This window comes from Mixophyes fleayi, chromosome 2 (assembly GCF_038048845.1).
Source record: "Mixophyes fleayi isolate aMixFle1 chromosome 2, aMixFle1.hap1, whole genome shotgun sequence".
Taxonomy (NCBI): domain Eukaryota; kingdom Metazoa; phylum Chordata; class Amphibia; order Anura; family Limnodynastidae; genus Mixophyes; species Mixophyes fleayi.
Genome location: NC_134403.1, coordinates 338,422,058 through 338,441,116, shown reverse-complemented (window position 1 = coordinate 338,441,116; position 19,059 = coordinate 338,422,058). Strand labels below are relative to the sequence as shown.

The window sequence follows — 19,059 nt, the reverse complement described above, 5'->3', positions numbered from 1 at the left end:
TGCCCCTGTAATAATGCTTTGCCTGACCTTTTGCATATTTTCTGGGCCAGATGGAAATGCAGAAAAACTTAATTACAGTAACAAATTACTTCTGTGGTAATAACATAGTAATGAAGTAACTTGACTCACTCCCTGCTTTATTGGGATTGTTGTGGCTTTAGCAAAACCTGTTTAGCAGATATGTTGAGTTTTTGTAATCGGGAAATCTCTGACGTCATTCCCAAATTATAAAGATCCCTATATCTACTGAAAAAGCAATAACTGAATTTCTGCAACAAAGGAACATTAAGAAAAAGCATAAAAAGTTTTATATCCATAATAGAAGCTAGCGTTGTGATAATATTATCATCAAATTTCAAGTCCGAAATTCTGCCTTTCAGTGAAAAAAACAGTTACTTTTATAAACAATGGAAAAGTCGGTTGTTTTACAATTCAAATGTCACAATGTTACAATTGGTTGCGATAGTATATAGGCGTTCCGTAGTCCATTGAGGTCCCAAGTCTGTGATGGGGGTTTTAAGAAGTGAAGAATCATCATCATTATCATCATCATAACCTATTTATATAGCGCCACTAATTCTACAGCACTGTGCAGAGAACTCATTCACATAAGTCCCTGCCCCATTAGAGCTTACCGTCTAAATTCCCTAACATACAACACACAGCGAGAGACTAAGGTCAAATTAATAGCAGACAATTTACCTACTAGGTTAGCTAGTTTACGACTACTATGTTTTTTGCAGTGTGGGAGGAAACCAGAACACCCGGAGGAAATCTTCGCAAACACGGTGACAACATACAAACTCCACAAAGATAGGGTCCTGGTTGGGAATCAAACTCAAGACCCCAGTGCCGTGAGGCAGAAGTGCTAACCACTTCTGCCTCACAGTAGGAATGTCTTTGTCGAACAATACTGGTTAGGAACATCTGTGCTTAGAATAAACTCTTCCCTGCTCACATCTCTCTCCTCAGCTCACAGACAATATAATTGCAATAAAAAATACCACATTAAATAAAATCATAAAAATAAAATAAGATAAATCAATGTACATATATTTCATGCTAATATATTGGCTTCATCCAAAAATACCTTTGACACTATTAAACAGGATTTACTAATGCTTTCACTATCTCAAGAATGAAGGATGTGAGACGGCTGGAGCAGAACAAAGGTGATGGCATAATAACAGATAAGAAAAGGGAGTGTCCAAACAATGAGCTAGCAGACAAGGGAGCAGGCAGAGGAGATGGTATACAGATTTTGCATTGTGGCCTAGAAGTCTTTAGTGACTGGTGACATTTCATCAGTTATATCACTTTTTCCAAGTGAATGGGTAAATTGCCTTTTTTACGAACACTTGTTGAGCTTATACAATGGCTGCCTCTACTATGGGTATAGTGTATTTTAACCTGAGAACACATTGGATCCAGAACTTAATAGGTTGGATTTTGTGCACTGCATAAATAATAAGGACGTATAGAGAGTGAATAATTACAAGGCAGGTAGTTCATTTTAGCAGATGTTTGCTAGAGTCAATGCACCTTTAATGGTGCAGTTAACATCCAGTGTTTCATTATCATTTCTTCAGAATCCAATTAGCTATAATTCCTTCAATATTTATAGTGAACTGGGAAGAATCTAATGTCTTCATTTTCCTCAACGCACTGATTGAGGAACCTGTACTATGTAGTCGCTAATCACATGTGATGAGGCACATTAAGTATTTTTACACTAGTGATTCCAGCTTGCTTTCCATTCAGGCTGGAAAAAGTACATCATGAGAGAGTGATCCAGCTCATTTCACATCAGCAAAGTTAATCTATTCTCATACAACAATTAACCATAGAGGTACAAGAATGTTCTTCCCTTCTAGGTGCAGAGGATTAAGTCTATAAATTGTACTTATTAGTTTTATTAAATTCTCTAATCTGTAACACTGCATTCTCCCAGCGACCTCTTGACAATTATATATATTTTGCTGAGCATATCTCAATTAGAAATCAGAATTCCTGCAATTAATTTTCTTATAAGATCTACCTTCTGCCTGCTCTCCCTTCCCCACAACTTTTCTCATCTGGCTATTGCTTAGCAACTCTCATTCTGTGTGTGTCTTCTTCTAATTTTACTTGTCAAATGTCAGTTTCTAATCACTAAATTTATCTTTACTCAAAATGTAATTTGTAAAGGGTAAATACTTTGAATTTCGAAAAAATGCTAAGTTTTGGTCAGTGTTCTCTTTTTCACACATCATTGATCTCTGTTTCTCTTTAGTTCCCTGGTTAACGGCTTAGAGCGGCTATGCCATGTATTGTGGCGTAAGATGAGAAATGTCTGCCATGTTTCATATGTCTTATAGTACCTCCATCTGTGTTTCACTCCATTTATTCTCTATCCATACCATCATGCATCCAGCTTTGCAGTACAAACACCTAATGGAATAATTAGTCTGTACCTGATGTGCAAAAATATAGACTTGTGTGAGTACACTGAATATTTCCTTCCGATAGTTTAGCATGAGAGACCTGCTACATTCTGTTATTTAAATATTATGCATATATATATATATATATATATATATATATATATATATATATATAGGCAGAGAGAGAAAGAGGGAGATATGGGGACAGGGGAAGAGAGATAGAGAGGGGGTAGGGGAAGAGGGGGAGGCAGGGGAAGAGGGAAGGGAGAGAGAGAGAGAGGGGGGGATAGGGAAAGAGGGGGATGCAGGGGAAGAGGGAGGGGGAAGAGAGAGAGGGGGGGATAGGGAAAGAGGGGGAGGCAGGGGGAGAGGGAGAGAGGGGGGATAGGGAAAGAGGGGGAGGCAGGGGGAGAGGGAGAGAGGGGGGATAGGGAAAGAGGGGGAGGCAGGGGAAGAGAGAGGGGGAAGAGAGAGAGAGAGAGGGGGGATAGGGAAAAAGGGTGAGGCAGGGGAAGAGGGAGGGGGAAGAGAGAGAGGGGGGATAGGGAGAGATGCGGAGGAAGGGAGAGGGACAGAGGGAGAGGGCTGGATAGGGAGAGAGAGGGAAGTGGGGAGAGGGAGAGAAGGGAGAAGATGGAGAGTGGTGGAGAGTGGGAGATGGAGACAGAGAGAGAGGGGGAGAGAGAAGGAGAGTGGAAGAGAGAGAAAATATCAATATTATGTAACACTCTGGAAATAATTGAAACACAGAACACAAAGTTGGTTTTAAAACATGCATACTAAGTTAATTAAACTCTTGATTTGACATTATAATATTAAAGTTATTTAGTGGTAATCAATCAATTTCTGCAGAGTGTTTTCTCTTAGTGATCAGTAAGTAAATAAATGCAAATGTAATAGGTATGGTAAATTGTGGCTCTTGCTTTGCTCCCTATTTTCAGTAGTATTATAGAACATTAACTGCACTGATCTGTTTTGAAGATGTGCAAGTGGGAAAGTCCACACCATGCGCGCGAGATATAATTTCATTTTGAAGTATCATTTAAGCACAGTGATAAGGGGCATTCATTGGAAGTTATTTTGTGAACGCAAGGCGAGGAAATTGTGAATAATACTCCATTCACTTGAAGAATTTAAAACAAATTTCAGGTTGAGGAAGTGGATTGGTCCCTTACAGATGTGTTCTACTCTATTCTTTGGAATTAGCAATTTGATGAACTGTCGCATCGCAAGTTTTATGATGAGTCTATTCATATTGGAGAGGCTGCTTAGATAAGCACCTGCTGGTTTATCCGCTGAGCGATTATCCACCAGGAGCAAACAGAATTCATTTCAAAACCATTGCAAATAACATGCTGAAAGGTGTAATGCCAAAGATATGCCAAATAGGTTGTAGTAATTCCTTGGAAAGCGTGCCCTGTTGTGTCGCTTCTGACTTAAATGTTTTTATAGAAAAGTATGGAAGAGAATCTTAATTGTTCCCTCCAAGAGTAAGGGGTCAGATCCAGCACAAATGATCATAAGAATGTATTACAACATGGAATCTGCAAGGGTTACTCCATCACAGCTCTGCTAAATGGAGATATTGTGTCACTTTGTTAATACCTCAATCATAAATATGCCAATTGCTGTCCAATCTACATGCAACACGCTACCACTCATCTTGATGAATTAGGGTCAGCGTGACACATATAAACAAACATTCAGAATGCATTTACAAAGGGAAAAAACATCCAATATTCTTTGTCTAACAAACAATAACAGCATAAACAATCAACACAGGAATTAAATTTATAATCCAGCCAAAGCTCCAAATTAAACAGCAAATACAGCCCATGGGAAAAGGAAAGTTCATCTATTTTATTATATGCATTATTCTAAGTTTGTGACATTTATAAGATGTTTGGTGTTCTTAGAGTTTTTTTTGTGTTGAAAAAATATATTTCATTACAATTAGGGTCTGATTATTTTGTCAAACAGCAGACGTTTTAAAAAGAGCACATTTATTGGACTAAATGAGCAATCTGAAGAGTGGTGGGTGCACTAGATTGTGCCGTAATATCCTTGCCATCATTTTTGGTGATAGTAGGTGCGAGGATACCAGGGTGTTAAAGCCTGGGCTCACTAGGTGACCCTGGAATGTTAGGGTTCTTTAGGATCAAACAGTCAAGGAAAGATGGAACAACAATAACTTTATTACAGAAATTGAAAAACAAGCTTCAACAAATTCCCCACAGCATCTCAGATTCAATAATCCAGTTTACCCGGCCAAACAATAGCATTGTCCAGACCAAGTTGTGTGATGTAAAAGTGGTCCTAAGGTTGACTCTGTAGCAAATTCAATAATGATATGCCAATCCTCTAGGAGTATTATAGGTTCAATTAATTGTAATCCTTTTCCCTGTAGTAATCCCAGGGTCTTTAGTCACCAAGGAAAGGAATTCCCAGGCAAGCACGCATGCATTTGTCCTAGTCTAGGTGGTAAATGTAAATTCTCGCCTCCACTGCTAAAACCGCAGACTTGTGAAAGTACCGCCTGCTGCCCAGCATTCAAAGTGGAGTTCTTGGCTGTCCTATTTATCCGGTCACCTCCTCTTCCTGGGCTCAGCTATGAGCTGTCTACCGGTTTGGTAGGAGTGGTGTAGCCTATTCCTATAGGCTTAACAGGATTCACGAGCAGCTCCTGTTGAAGCGGAAGTTTGCTGATGCAAGATGTCCAATCTCAGATGCGACTAAGATGCAGAATTGCGGGCAATGATGGAGCCGGTAGGAGACAGAATTCCAACACCAAGCTCAAATGATCCACGAACACCCAGATCTTTCCTTGCATCGCTCTTTTAACTAGTCCAAAATTCCCATGAGGAAAATCCCACTCTGCAAAGTTATTGTGAAGTGTGTGCTTTCTAGCACATTTCTATTTTAAAATGTAGTTCTCCTTCTATGTTGTGCCAGATATAATACAGATATCTCCATTATAAAGGAATGCAATATTTGGTTCCCAGTAAATCACCTATCATAAATAATATCAGAAAAAAACATACATACAAATAACCCTGCTGGCTCCTTGACAGTAGCAGGACCAATGCTGTATACCTGCTTCAATGAGCAATAAAAGAGCTGCCATACAGGGTCCCAGGAAGTTATTACCCTCTTACCCCTATATAATAGCCTCATTGTGCTGCCAGGGTATATTAAAGCTCAGCTTTTACATAGACACTGATTTGAGCTCTGCTAAATTCATCTCAACATGTTGTAGGAAATAGGATTATATACTATAAAGTCAGTGAGCTCTTCAGACCATTTAGGATGCTGAATTTGTGAAAAGCAGGAGAAGAAAGGGATGGACATTAGAAGGGAGGACAGAATTACATTGTAAACAACTGTAAGAAGATCAAACATGTTTAAAAAATGTTTTAGAAGACTGAGAAAACCATTTAACCGTTAAGTGCCCGAAACTCCTAATCTGGGGAGATTTTGATCAAGTAAAGGTACGAACAGAAGCAGTGTTTATCCCATTGAGAACATTTAGCGTTAACAACCTCAATTCCTGTCCATAAATCTGTTTCATGTTCAGTTTTATGCCCATTCTCAGGAGTCACCAGTTGTGTCGCAAGTTGTAAAATGAGAAAGTCTCACTGTTATTTGGACAAGGGGCAAGTTGAGGAAATTGTGATCTAATGACTGCTGTATGAGAGGCTTACTTGATACCCGACAGCGGCTTGCTGTTCTCGGGGGCAGAGGGGCAGCTGCCCCTCAGGCCAGTCCCATATTGGGCTACCTTGGGCTGGGTCAGTGGGCCACCTGCATTTTTTTCCTTTACAATGTTCCTAGTAGGCTGCTGAGTTAAGTTTTGCACCTGGGCTAAAATTTGCCAACCCTCCCCTGATATCTGATGACGTTAAAGAGAGATTGTTTGGATAAAACAAATTCTTAAAGGACAAATACATATCTAAAAACAAGTTAACCCGTGCATGATACTCATGCATTCTAGTCAAATCAAGATACTTAAGGTCTTAAAAAGGTTCTTGTCATGCATTTGGGCCTAGCCCAGGCCTCCTCAGGGGAAGAGCGTTACTTCCCGACGCAAGGGCCCTTTTTAATGTGTGTTCATGAGGTAAAATTACCTCACGAAAATGAGTTTGACCCCTCAACTCGTAAATTTAGCCTTTACTACCCCTCCCACGGGGGGAAGGGGGCATGATGGAATTAACTGACTTGACTATTCAAATTTTTTTGTCAAATAATGTCAGTATACCAAATTTCAGGTCAATTGGATGAGCCCTTTCTGAGAAAATAGTTTTTTCCACACACACACACACACTAACGCACGCCTCTACACATGTGTGTTCATGAGGTAAAATTACCTCACGAAAATGAGTTTGAGCCCTACCAAATTTCAGCCCTTTTTGAATTTTTTTTCCTACACACACTAAGAATTTAGTAGGTCAGTGTATAACTCCGCCCAGCAGGTGGCGCTGCAACTTGTTGGTTTTTTTTTTCACACACAGACGCCACTAAGCATTTATATATTAGATATTGTCTATATGGGAGGAATTATAGAAATGCTCTAATACTCTTAGAACGTGAATTCTCAGGTCCTTATGAGGGATGAATTTATATGTTGCAATGATATGGCCATTTTAACTTTTTTTATTTTAAAACATAAAACTTAACATTGTAAAAATACTCATCAGACGCAGAGATAGAAAACAAGGTGCTTGAAAGTCTGTCTGTCTGAGTTTCTTTATCAAGTCCTTTCCACCTAAATCTGTGAAAAAAAAAACAAGCATCCAAGGTGGTGGTTAAGTGCAGAAAATTAAATTTCCAAAATAGAGGAAATGGTAAACGGAGACAGAGCAGCATATTGTAAAACAAATAAAGACAAATTAGCATGTGACAGGGAGGGATCACATGATCCCTCCACACATGTGCTGTGCAGCTCTACTCTTCGGAGCAGAGCTGTCTTCAGTGAAATTTTTCAATTATTATTCAATTATGTTAATGTACGCCAGCTTCGTGCTTAACATGCTAAAAATGATAATTTTTTTTAGCAAACTTTAGTAAATAGCGTTACTGAAAAGTGCCCATACACTGTTATGGGGACTGCTCAGTAAAACGAAGAGATATGCAAAGCAGCAGATATCTATTGGGCAGCATGGTGGCTTAGTGGTCAGCACTTCTGCCTCTCAGCACTGAGGTCATGAGTTCAATTCCCAACCATGGCCTTATCTGTGAGGAGTTTGTATGCTCTCCCTGTATTTGCGTGGGTGTGCTCCGGTTTCCTTCCACACTCCAAAAATAACATACTGGTAGGTTAATTGGCTGTTAACAAATTGACCCTAGTCTATTTGTGTGTGTGTTAGGGAGTTTAGACTGTAAGCTAAAATGGAGCAGGGACTGATGTGACTGAGTTCTCTGAACAGCGCTGTGGAATTAGTGGCGCTATATAAATAAATGGTGATGATGATCTATGATCTATTCGGATGCAGTAATAGTAAATTAGAATTTTGCGGTTAATGACATTGTCGGGGATTGAACACGCTTTTTAGTTTCATAAATAGACCCCTTACTTTGCTGCACAGAGTGGCACTGAGCGGGACATACCAGCCAAAATTCCCAACAGTTGAGTCAGAAGTCCTGACTGTCCAGGAGAATTTGGGAGATATGCGTTTTCCTCCATACTCACCTCTCCGTAGAGTTTTGAATATAATGCTCTCTCTCAAGTGAAAGAGTTTCAATGGGAACCATGATTGTGTTTGTTTTAAAAATATAGCAAAAAAGGATTAAGCAAAAAAAAAAACAAAGAAATTATTTAGGGAAATTTGAAAGAAGAAGATTTAAAATGCATTATAATTTGATTGCATATTTTATAGTATATAAAACTTGTGATCTCACAATGATTACTTTATTTTTCCCATAGGTGCCAATGGTATATTAAAGCAAAAATGAAATCTGAAGAGAAAAGACGTGCAAACCTACAGAATGGAAACTGTGAGTAATGTGCTAGTCATTTGTTTCATTTTGTATTTTTATTAGTGTTTGTTTTATATTTATTTGTTCCATTGTGTGTAATGAAAAACATTTTAGAGTTAAAGGAATATGAGCAGTTAAAAGACTATGTACCCCCTCCTCCCTAACACTGTCCCTTCTCCTCCATCACACTGCGCCCCCTCCTCCATCACACTGTGCCTCCTCCTCCATCACACTGTGCCCTCTCATTCATCACACTGTGCCCACTCATTCATCACACTGTGCCCTCTCCTCCATCACACTGTGCCCTCTCATTCATCACACTGTGCCTCCTCCTCCATCACACTGTGCCCTCTCATTCATCACACTGTGCCCACTCATTCATCACACTGTGCCCCCTCATTCATCACACTGTGCCCTCTCATTTATCACACTGTGCCCACTCATTCATCACACTGTACCCCCTCCTCCATCACACTGTGCCCACTCATTCATCACACTGTACCCCCTCCTTCATCACACTGTGCCCCCTCATTCATCACACTGTGCCCCCTCATTCATCACACTGTACGCCCTCCTTCATCACACTGTGCCCCTTCATTCATCACACTGCACCCCCTCCTCCATCACACTGCGCCTCCTCCTCCATCACACTGTGCCCCATCATTCATCACACTGTGCCCCCTCATTCATCACTCTGTACCCCCTCCTTCATCACACTGTGCCCCCTCCTTCATCACACTGTACCCCTTCCTTCATCACACTGTGCCTTCTCCTTTATCACACTGTGCCTCCTCCTCCATCACACTGTGCCCTCTCCTTCATCACACTGTGCCCACTCCTCCATCACACTGTAACACTCCTTCATCACACTGTCCCCCCTCCTTCATCACACTGTGCCCCCTCCTTCATCACACTATACCCCCTCATTCATCACACTGTGCCCTCTCCTTCATCACACTGTGCCCACTCCTCCATCACACTGTGCCCCCTCATTCATCACACTGTGCCCACTCCTCCATCACACTGTGCCCTCTCATTCATCACACTGTACCCCCTCATTCATCACACTGTGCCCCCTCATTCATCACACTGTGCCCCCTCATTCATCACATTGCACCCCCTCCTCCATCACACTGCGCCTCCTCCTCCATCACACTGTGCCCCATCATTCATCACACTGTGCCCACTCATTCATCACTCTGTACCCCCTCCTCCATCACACTGTACCCCCTCATTCATCACACTGTGCCCTCTCCTTCATCACACTGTGCCCACTCCTCCATCACACTGTAACCCTCCTTCATCACACTGTCCCCCCTCCTTCATCACACTGTGCCCCTCCTTCATCACACTGTACCCCCTCCTTCATCACACTGTGCCCCCTCCTTCATCACACTGTGCCCCTCCTTCATCACACTGTACCCCCTCCTTCATCACACTGTGCCTTCTCCTTCATCACACTGTGCCTCCTCCTCCATCACACTGTGCCCTCTCCTTCATCACACTGTGCCCACTCCTCCATCACACTGTAACCCTTCTTCATCACACTGTCCCCCCTCCTTCATCACACTGTGCCCCCTCCTTCATCACACTGTGCCCCCTCCTTCATCACACTGTACCCCCTCCTTCATCACACTGTGCCTTCTCCTTCATGACACTTTACCTCCTCCTCCATCACACTGTGCCCTCTCCTTCATCACACTGTGCCCACTCCTCCATCACACTGTAACCCTTCTTCATCACACTGTCCCCCCTCCTTCATCACACTGTGCCCCCTCCTTCATCACACTATGCCTCCTTCTTCTTCACACTGTATCCCCTCCTCCATCACAAAGGGAGTACAGAGGAGGGCGCTGGACTCAGCCGAGGGCACCAAGCAAGTATTTACAGGGCCGATGAACAAGAATTCTGCCTGCCGTGGCTGCCTGCTTCAAGCACTGTATTTATTTATATATATTTATATTTGTAGATTGATAGATACATTTACATTGGATTATTTTTCATTTCTGAGTTTCTATCTTAAAATAACAAGCATCTTATTATACAAATAAAACAAAATAAAACAGGTCTAGCCATTGTTACTGTATACTTGTGCCAGGAGTTTTCTCTCTTTTGATAGAATGTCCAGTACAGGTCCCATACGGCATTAGTACAGTGCAAGTGAATCATCTGCAGGATTTCCTGTCTCTCGAAACTGAGATTTGTGTATAAGCATCAGATCCACTCTCTATGTATTTGAAAGCCCAGAAAATGTACCTTGTGTTTGAAGCATCAGTTTAAATTATTCATCATGCACAATTGACTCTAGAAGCACTTGACCTCCTGATCCATCCATAATAATATATGCACTTCTCATCCTGTCATGCCTGGAAGTCACCTATTATAACACTAGGGTGTAAACTCCTCTGGGCAGTGTCTCACTTTGCTATGTTATTATCTGCATGCTGCTCTTTTTCTTAGTATTTGCTGTCTATATTATCTTTTTCCTGCATTGGAAATCTGTAGATTTACTGAACAGAGCTTGAGAGCCAGGGGAAATCACAAATAAAATAGACTTCAAGCCATGTGTGCTAAGGCAAATATTTAAACCGAAACAGTGTGGGGTCATAAATTAGGGCTCAAATATGGAGCAAAACATCATTATTATTATTATTATTATTATTATTATTATTATGCTAGTGTATAAGATTTCAATGAGTCTGCAAAAGTGGGCATGGCTAAGCAGATCCCCTACACACCAGAAAATGAGCCTACTTTAAGAATAAACACCACGTGCAACTGTTTTCATATATTGAAAATGCAGCTCTCCCACTGTTTGCAAATCCTCTGAAATTATTTTTTTCTGCTTTCTGAGCACTATAGTATTTAAATTATCAAATCAGCCAAACAAGACAAAAATATGCCTGAGCTAAAATGCTAGAAACTGGACTCACTAGGACATAAGCCTGTGAGTATGCCTTATATTGTGTTTATAGCTGTGTACTCCTTCTCCTCTCCAGTTTTTAGCCTATGTTTAAAATACTGTTCATGTACTTATTCACATGCTGCCATGCTATTTTATTAATTTTCCATCTGATTTTCCCTGCTCATTAATGTCATTAAAATTTTTAACTTAATTTTGTTGATTCCTTTTTTATTCCCATAAAAAATACATTGTTTATTTTGTAATGTCTTAAGCACTCTCACAGTAAAAAGCCAAGTTCTATTTAAGTAATTAAATAGAGGTTCCTAGACCAGTTTTTTTAATAAATCAATTTGCCTTGCATATCTACATGACTGTTTTTGTTTCTTTTGGAGTTTGTCTGTCAGTGGTCTCTACATGCTAGCTTGTATGTGAATTGACTGACAATGAGTTCAGGATCTTGTTAACTGTAGGAGAGTTGCATGTTTCTAAAAATGTGGTAAGCCTATAGAGTGTAAGCCTGTGCAGTTTAATCCATTGAAATCATGGAGCTTTCATGTGTGTTCAGCCATGGTGATTTAACAGTGAACTTTTGGAGTTCCTTGAATGTCCAACTTAAATTCATGTCAGCTGTCAAGGTGAAGCTGGTGTAGTTAGAGCATGCACTTAGGGGACTATTTGTCAATAGATAAAAGTCTAAAACGGGAGTTCCACCGGATTAATGGCTTTTTCCTAGTTTTCCCATTGCCACCAATAGGGTTCAACGGGTTCTCCGGTGATGCTTCCCAATGCAAAGCATGGCAAAGCCTATTTAACAACGATGACCACTGCCCTCTGATGGCTATCGCTATCTCAGGATAGCAATTGTGGTTGCTGCCTGAATTGTGCTACAGGCACAATTGTCCTTACAAGTCGAGTATGGACCGTCCCGTAGACCTCCAGGAGGATAAGGCTGAGTTAGATGAAATAGAATCTGTTGTTACATAGTAAGTTTTTTCAACAGAAACAGGTCAAACAACATTTGTTTCCTTTCAATTTGTAAAAATAATTGAATTTTAACTGTAGCTAGTTGAATTTGGAGTTCAATGCTATGTATAAACACATTTGGCTTTGTTCATTTATATGGACACCAAACTGCTCTGTGACTTATAACATTCTTATATACATTAAGAGGATTATCCTATATATATTTCTAAAATATTTTAAATATTTAAGTTCAATAAATCTCAGCTAACATAGCATACAATTTAAAATTAGATAAAATACATTGCATCACCAAATGGAATATGACATTCATTACATTGTTGTTAGACAATCTTAGAAATCAGGGACACTAACTTCAGGGACTTATTTTATATTTGCAGCCATTTTTAAATTAGGCATATTATGAGAATGTAACTTTTTTTCTTCTACAGTGAGGTTCCCAGGAGCAAAAACCTACATTGACCCAGACACATACGAAGACCCTTCCTTAGCAGTTCATGAGTTTGCAAAAGAGATAGACCCATCGAGAATTCGGATTGAAAGAGTAATTGGAGCAGGTAAGAAGAAATCAAAGTTTTTCTGCATTTTTGACTCTTATATATTGTCACTGATCTTAACTGTTTACTGTATGCAGAGGGATCTAGGTGCTTGAGCTTCGAAAGTTTCAACTGTTAAAATGTAGTACAATTGAAGCAGCTAGTGTTTGGGAGGCGCGTGAGTAAAACTGGCACATGATTGGAGAAGTATTTAAGCCATCCAATCAAATGCCATCTCACTTACTGATGGCTGGATCTTGCAAGCCATCAGTTCTCTAGAATTCATTAAGTAGCAGGGACCATCGGTGATGGCAATGTTGTCAGACAATGATAAGAGTTACAGGGAAGAAAACTCACTACTCTCTGGGACTCCCAGGTGGCTGAATTTGGGGGCCATGACTGGTTATGGGTTTGTCCTAAAGTGGACAATCCCAATTGACAATGTTAACACGAAAATGTGAGAAATTAAAATACATTTACTATTGACTATTGAAGAAAAGCACTTTTTTTTCAATGAAAAAAAAAAAACACCTAAACTTTCATTTGCATTTAATCGCTCATACAAGACGTGAACTGTGCATGGTTCAGGCAGTGTGCACCACTGAGCAAAGAGATGTAATTTCTGTACCATTCATGTAAGATCGAAAATACTACGTAATGTACTTTGTTTATCATCAGAGATAAATATGGGTTTTATTATTATTTTTCACATGGGAAGTATTTAGTGTAAATAACGTCTTGATTGGTATATTTTAATTAAAAACAAAAAAAATAAATACATAGCAGCGAACATCTCACAGCAGGCTGTGTGTCTTGATGGGCTATTAGCGTATTCCACAAGGTATGAACAAACACACCACTGTGAGCTTTGCGGCCTTAAACTTTGTATGACTTTTCTTGTACATGGATTACAATGCATATTGTCTTATTGATAAACAGCAGTCATTTTCTTGCTTATTTGAACTTATGACCCTATTTTATTCAACTGCCTTTATGTAAAAATAAAGGTTTTTTTTAATGTAATGTACACTGTATATTTAATGCTATTATACTTATTTAGTCTACTTGTTATGTTAATTTAGCAACTAAGTCTTATATGCCTAATGAGCAGGGCTGGATTAGCCCAGGGGCCTCCATTCCCCTAATCCGGCCCTGCTAACGAGATGTAAGGCCTTGACATGGGTCCAGGCCCTGAGTCTCAATATAATGCCCTAGTTATCTTTCATTATTGATTAATACATTATTTATTTCAATTAATGTAATAAAACATATTTGATTTATGACTCCAGTACCAGTATAAATATAATACACATACATTTCTTATTTTATTATGGTTACTTGTAACTGTATATTATGTTTTTGCATGGTAGAAGCAACTAGCACATACTTGCCAACTTTGGCAGCACGATCTCCGGGAGGAGAAGTCTTGCTGCTGCGTCCTGGTGGCGTGACCACGCGAATCCCGACTTTTAGGTCCCACCCCTCTGCTAAACATTAACAATGTTGGCCTATTACAGCAGGGGGCATAGTCAGGATGCTGCAATTAGCGCCACCCCCACCCACTTGCTAACAAAGTGGGCAGAATTTGGGAGGTTGCCCTGCTCTCCCGGGAGTCCGAGAGAACTCCCACAAATTCAGGAGTCTCCCTGGACATTCCGTTAGAGTAGGCAAATATGAACTAGCAATGTGAGTATGTCAGGCCTAGGCTGGGCATCCGCTTCTATATATTTCACCAAATAACTTTGTTTTTTTAATGGTGCCTGTGATTAGGGTCAGAGTAGAAATCAGTTCACATATCCTGTTTCTCCTTATGTTCCCAGTTTTGTTTGGGTATAGAAACCCATATCACCTGGATTGTAAGCTCATTTGGACAGAGATAGTTTTACCTTCTCTTTCATATTGTTGCATGTTATTTATTTGTGTCATCATCCCCTCAATGTGCAGCTCCGGATAAGTAAAGAATTAATAGTAATAATAATGGTACATCCTGTAGCCAATCAGATAATCAGAATATTCACAACAGAATAGAATATTTCAGGAGATAAACCTTAGCGCTCCGGGAGACCAAGGCAGCAAAGTATCGCTCACTTGCACCAGCCATACTTTTTTGTAAATTGCGTTGATAAGGGATTTTTATGCAATAAAAAAATCAGCTTTATTGCAGGAGAAAGGGGCCTGTTAATAAATAGATCCCTCATTGACCTGCCCACTTGTGTGATTATGTTAACGAGGGCAGGGTTGCATGTGACAATATCATTAAGTGAAGGTGGGACAAGTGCATTTTACAATTTAAAATGTTCATTTTGGTTGCCTTCTATTATCACCCATTATTGGTACATTCGTCTCTAATAAATTATAAAAGTGAAACAAAAATGCTTTGCACATAGTATTTAGTGATATGTAATTCATGGCTTGCTGAATATGTCACGATTCCTTTCTATTGTCACTAACATGGCAATGTGATTTTTAATACATGTCTATATTAGCTTATTAATCAGTCTGTCAGTTATCTTCACCTCAGAATTATGACCCATAGTGTCTCTAATCCTATTCTGTTTTCATCAGTTCAATCGAGTCATTTATTCAAATTATCATAATTAATGTTGTAATATAGCCAGTGGGCCATGAAATCAGGCAAAATAATGTAATTCAACCTTGTTAAGGTTTCACTGCCTTCCATTCAAAGTGTTAGTTGCATAACTAGTCTAATAATTCTACTATAGGTATTTGGACAGTGGTGCCATATAGTTTGCTGTGTTTCAAGATCCCGTTAATTGCAACCAATGTCTGCAGCATATTGCAAATCATGTTGATTAAAAATAAATTATATATATATATATATATATATATATATATATATATATATATATATATATATATATATATATATATATATATATAATATAATTTTGCCTAAGAACACAACCATGAATAAAGAATGGTACCAAAACATCCTCCAAAAGCAGCTTCTCCCAACCATCCAAGAACAGTTTGGTGATGAACAATGCCTTTTCCAGCATGATGGAGCACCTTGCCATAAGGCAAAGGTGATAACTAAGTGACTCGGGGATCAAAACATTGACATTTTGGGTCCATGGCCAGGAAACTCCCCAGACCTTAATCCCATTGAGAACTTGTGGTCAATCCTGAAGAGGCGGGTGGGCAAACAAATACCCACAAATTCTGACAAACTCCAAGCATTGATTAGGCAAGAATGGGTGACATCAGTCAGTATGTGGCCCAGAAGTTGATTGGCAGCATGCCAGGGTGTATTGCAGAGGTCATCAAAAAGAAGGGTCAATACTGCAAATACTGACTCTCCATAAACTTAATGTAATTGTCAATAATTTTACTTCAGTATACCATAGCAACATCTGACAAAAAGATCTAAAAACACTGAAGCAGTAAACTTTGTGAAAACCAATATTTGTGTCTTTCGCAAAACTTTTGCCCATGACTGTAGTGTTATATGATGAAAATGACTCACGGTCTGTGTATAGCATGTTATCAAGAGGCAATATATAGCATGGTGTCATGGGGCTATGAGTAGCATGTTGTTCTAGGGATTATAGGCAATGTTCTGTTCATTGTGGATTGTATAAGGGTAGGTGGTCATTGAGTCTGTTTAATATACTAGTGGATTTTATTAGGAGTGGAGGCAGCGGGCAAGTTTAACTCCATGTCAGAACCCTGAGGCCTTCAGCTATGCTACTGCATACTACTGTTAAAGGTTCAGAGTAATGAGACTTTGTGCTCTGTCCGCTTCTCCTTCTCCTGCTTGCACTTTGTCAGCATAGAACATACAGCAGAAGGGTTCTCATGCCAGTTAGTAGATACACTAATGTTCTGGGTTATTACAGCAATGAGACTAGTTTGTGCTCTATCCATTTTTCTTTCTCCTCCTTGTGTTATGTCAGTAGACAGGATAGGACTCAGCAGAAGGGTTCTCACACCAGTTAGTAGTTACACTAATGTTCAGGGTTATTAGAGCAGTAAGATTGGTTTGTGCTCTATCCAGTTCTCCTTCTCCTCCTTGTATTATGTCAGTAGACAGGATAGGACACTCAGCAGAAGGGTTCTCACAACAGTTAGTAGTTACACTAATGTTCATGGTTATTAGAGCATTGAGACTGGTTTGTGCTCCAGTTCTCCTTCTCCTGCTTGTATTATGTCAGTAGACAGGATAGGACACTCAGCAGAAGGGTTCTCACACTAGTTAGTACTACACTAATGTTCTGGGTTATTACAGCAATGAGATTGGGTTGTGCTCTATTTGGTTCTCTCTTTTTTGATGCACTGCATCAGTATAAAGAACACATTACACTGCATCTAGGCTCACACACCATTTTTAAACACAATCATACGGGCTGAGAAATCTCTAGTAATGCCTTATTCTGTTACTAGTAAGTTAGAGGTTCCCAATGGAATTGAAGTGGTTCCCAATGGAAATGGAGTCACCGCACTGATGTGTCTTATTCCTCAAGCAGGGAAAGTGTGCTAGGTAATGGTTGTATAGTGGGTCACTGCACCTCAACTCTGGATGGGGAAAAATACAAAGGCTATATCATGTCTGCTTCATATTCCAGATATGAAGACAATCTCAGCACGTTCTGTATGTGTTAGTGCCATTGTCTTAAATATCATTACCTGCAAAAGAAAAGTTAAAACTCCAGAATGAATAAAGTTATGTTAACACAAAGAACACCATTGTTTTTCGTATGGATTTCTGCATCTGTTTGATATGTCACATTACTGCCTTCCCATTTAAAAAATTAGAGTTGCATCCAAAGTGGTCGACTTCAAGTTGGCCGACATACTGGCCATGTACTCTAAAATGTTTTCCACCACTCCACCACACCCAGATGATTTTCGTTTTAAAAGGGTGTTTCCACACTTAAGGACCACCCTATAGTCACACCCAACAGATTGTCAACAGGTAATGTAATGGACTGGACTCCAAAATGAAATTGTTCTCAATGTCCAAGAAGGGAAACCATTGATACACAGGCCCTATTCCTGGTTACAATATTTACTCTATTGTTAGTAAGTTAGAAGTACCTGGTGAAAGTGGATTGGGCACTGCACCACTGAAACTTTGCTCCCCATCCTCACACTAAGGAGACAGATTAGGTACCTGTGATGCAAGTCCACTATTACAGGTAAAGGGGGTTTACAGGGGCGCAGCCAGCCCACTGTTATGACACTGATGCTGCTGCCCAAAGCAACATCGGACTATCTCATTATAGTCACACATCTGTCTATCAGTAGGTTATCAGCAGGTTATGACTTGTTCTGCAAAAGTATAAGCAATTAAGAACCCATTATTCTCAACATTCCAAAACGGAATGTTTATCACAAGCTCTCACCGACAATGGCAACCCTAAATTGTTGTTATCTTTTTAACCAAATGAACATTTCAGAATTCAGTAGTCTTGTATATCTTTCTGTCTGCCATCCTCCATTCGGTTAGGTTACCTCTTACAAAACAGCTCATTTTCATATTTCAATACTGCTATGTCTCAGTGCATGTTAATATCAGCCAGCTTGTTGCCACGGCTATGTGGAATACACTGGTTTGAATTAATATGTCATAATAACTGTAACAGTAATTGTGTGTTGCACCCCAGCACTGCCGCTGCGGCGAAGTGGCTACACTAATGTGTTAGTTCATCTAAAAATCTATTACGCAAAATGTATTTTAGATGTTGGATAATTTTCTGAGCATTACTTAATTTTTATTCACAATACCCCATCCACATCAAACACTGATTATCTAACTAATGCAGCTTTCTGCTGTGCACAGTGCTAATATACACTGCTCCCTCGCATACTGGACTTCATTTAAAGAAATGTAACCTTATTACATCATTACGCTACGGGCTTAGTCTAATGAGCTCACATATTATTAGAATGTGCCTGGCTAATATTAAAAATGTTTACTGCAGAAGATTTTCCGCTATAATGATAATCCGGAGCTATAAATTAGGTAAACCAAATGAACACACAGCGCATTTTCTCCACCAATAAAACATATAATCTGTTCAGATAGGTAGAAGGGTAAATATAATGTTAAAATGCCGCAGTATCTACTGTATATTATGTACTGAAAGAAGAATATAGTACAAGACCTCTAACTATGAGCGGGGATCACTGTATTAAACAGCAGCCAGGTGGTAAATAGTTAAACTCATTTTGGTAATTTCATTTTTCTGCCAACATTCATGCACAGAAATGAATACAT

General features: G+C 39.6%; 1 protein-coding gene across 3 annotated transcripts in view; it reads left to right on the top strand.

Moving 5' to 3' along the window:
* LOC142139435 (ephrin type-A receptor 6) overlaps nucleotides 1–19,059 on the top strand; it is a 630,331-nt gene that overhangs the window by 473,197 nt on the left and 138,075 nt on the right. For all 3 annotated transcript variants that reach the window (XM_075197036.1, XM_075197034.1, XM_075197035.1), the window contains 2 exons: nucleotides 8,344–8,414; nucleotides 12,714–12,839. In XM_075197036.1, coding sequence (XP_075053137.1) covers nucleotides 8,344–8,414; nucleotides 12,714–12,839 — 197 coding nt within the window. The remainder of the gene's footprint in view (nucleotides 1–8,343; nucleotides 8,415–12,713; nucleotides 12,840–19,059) is intronic.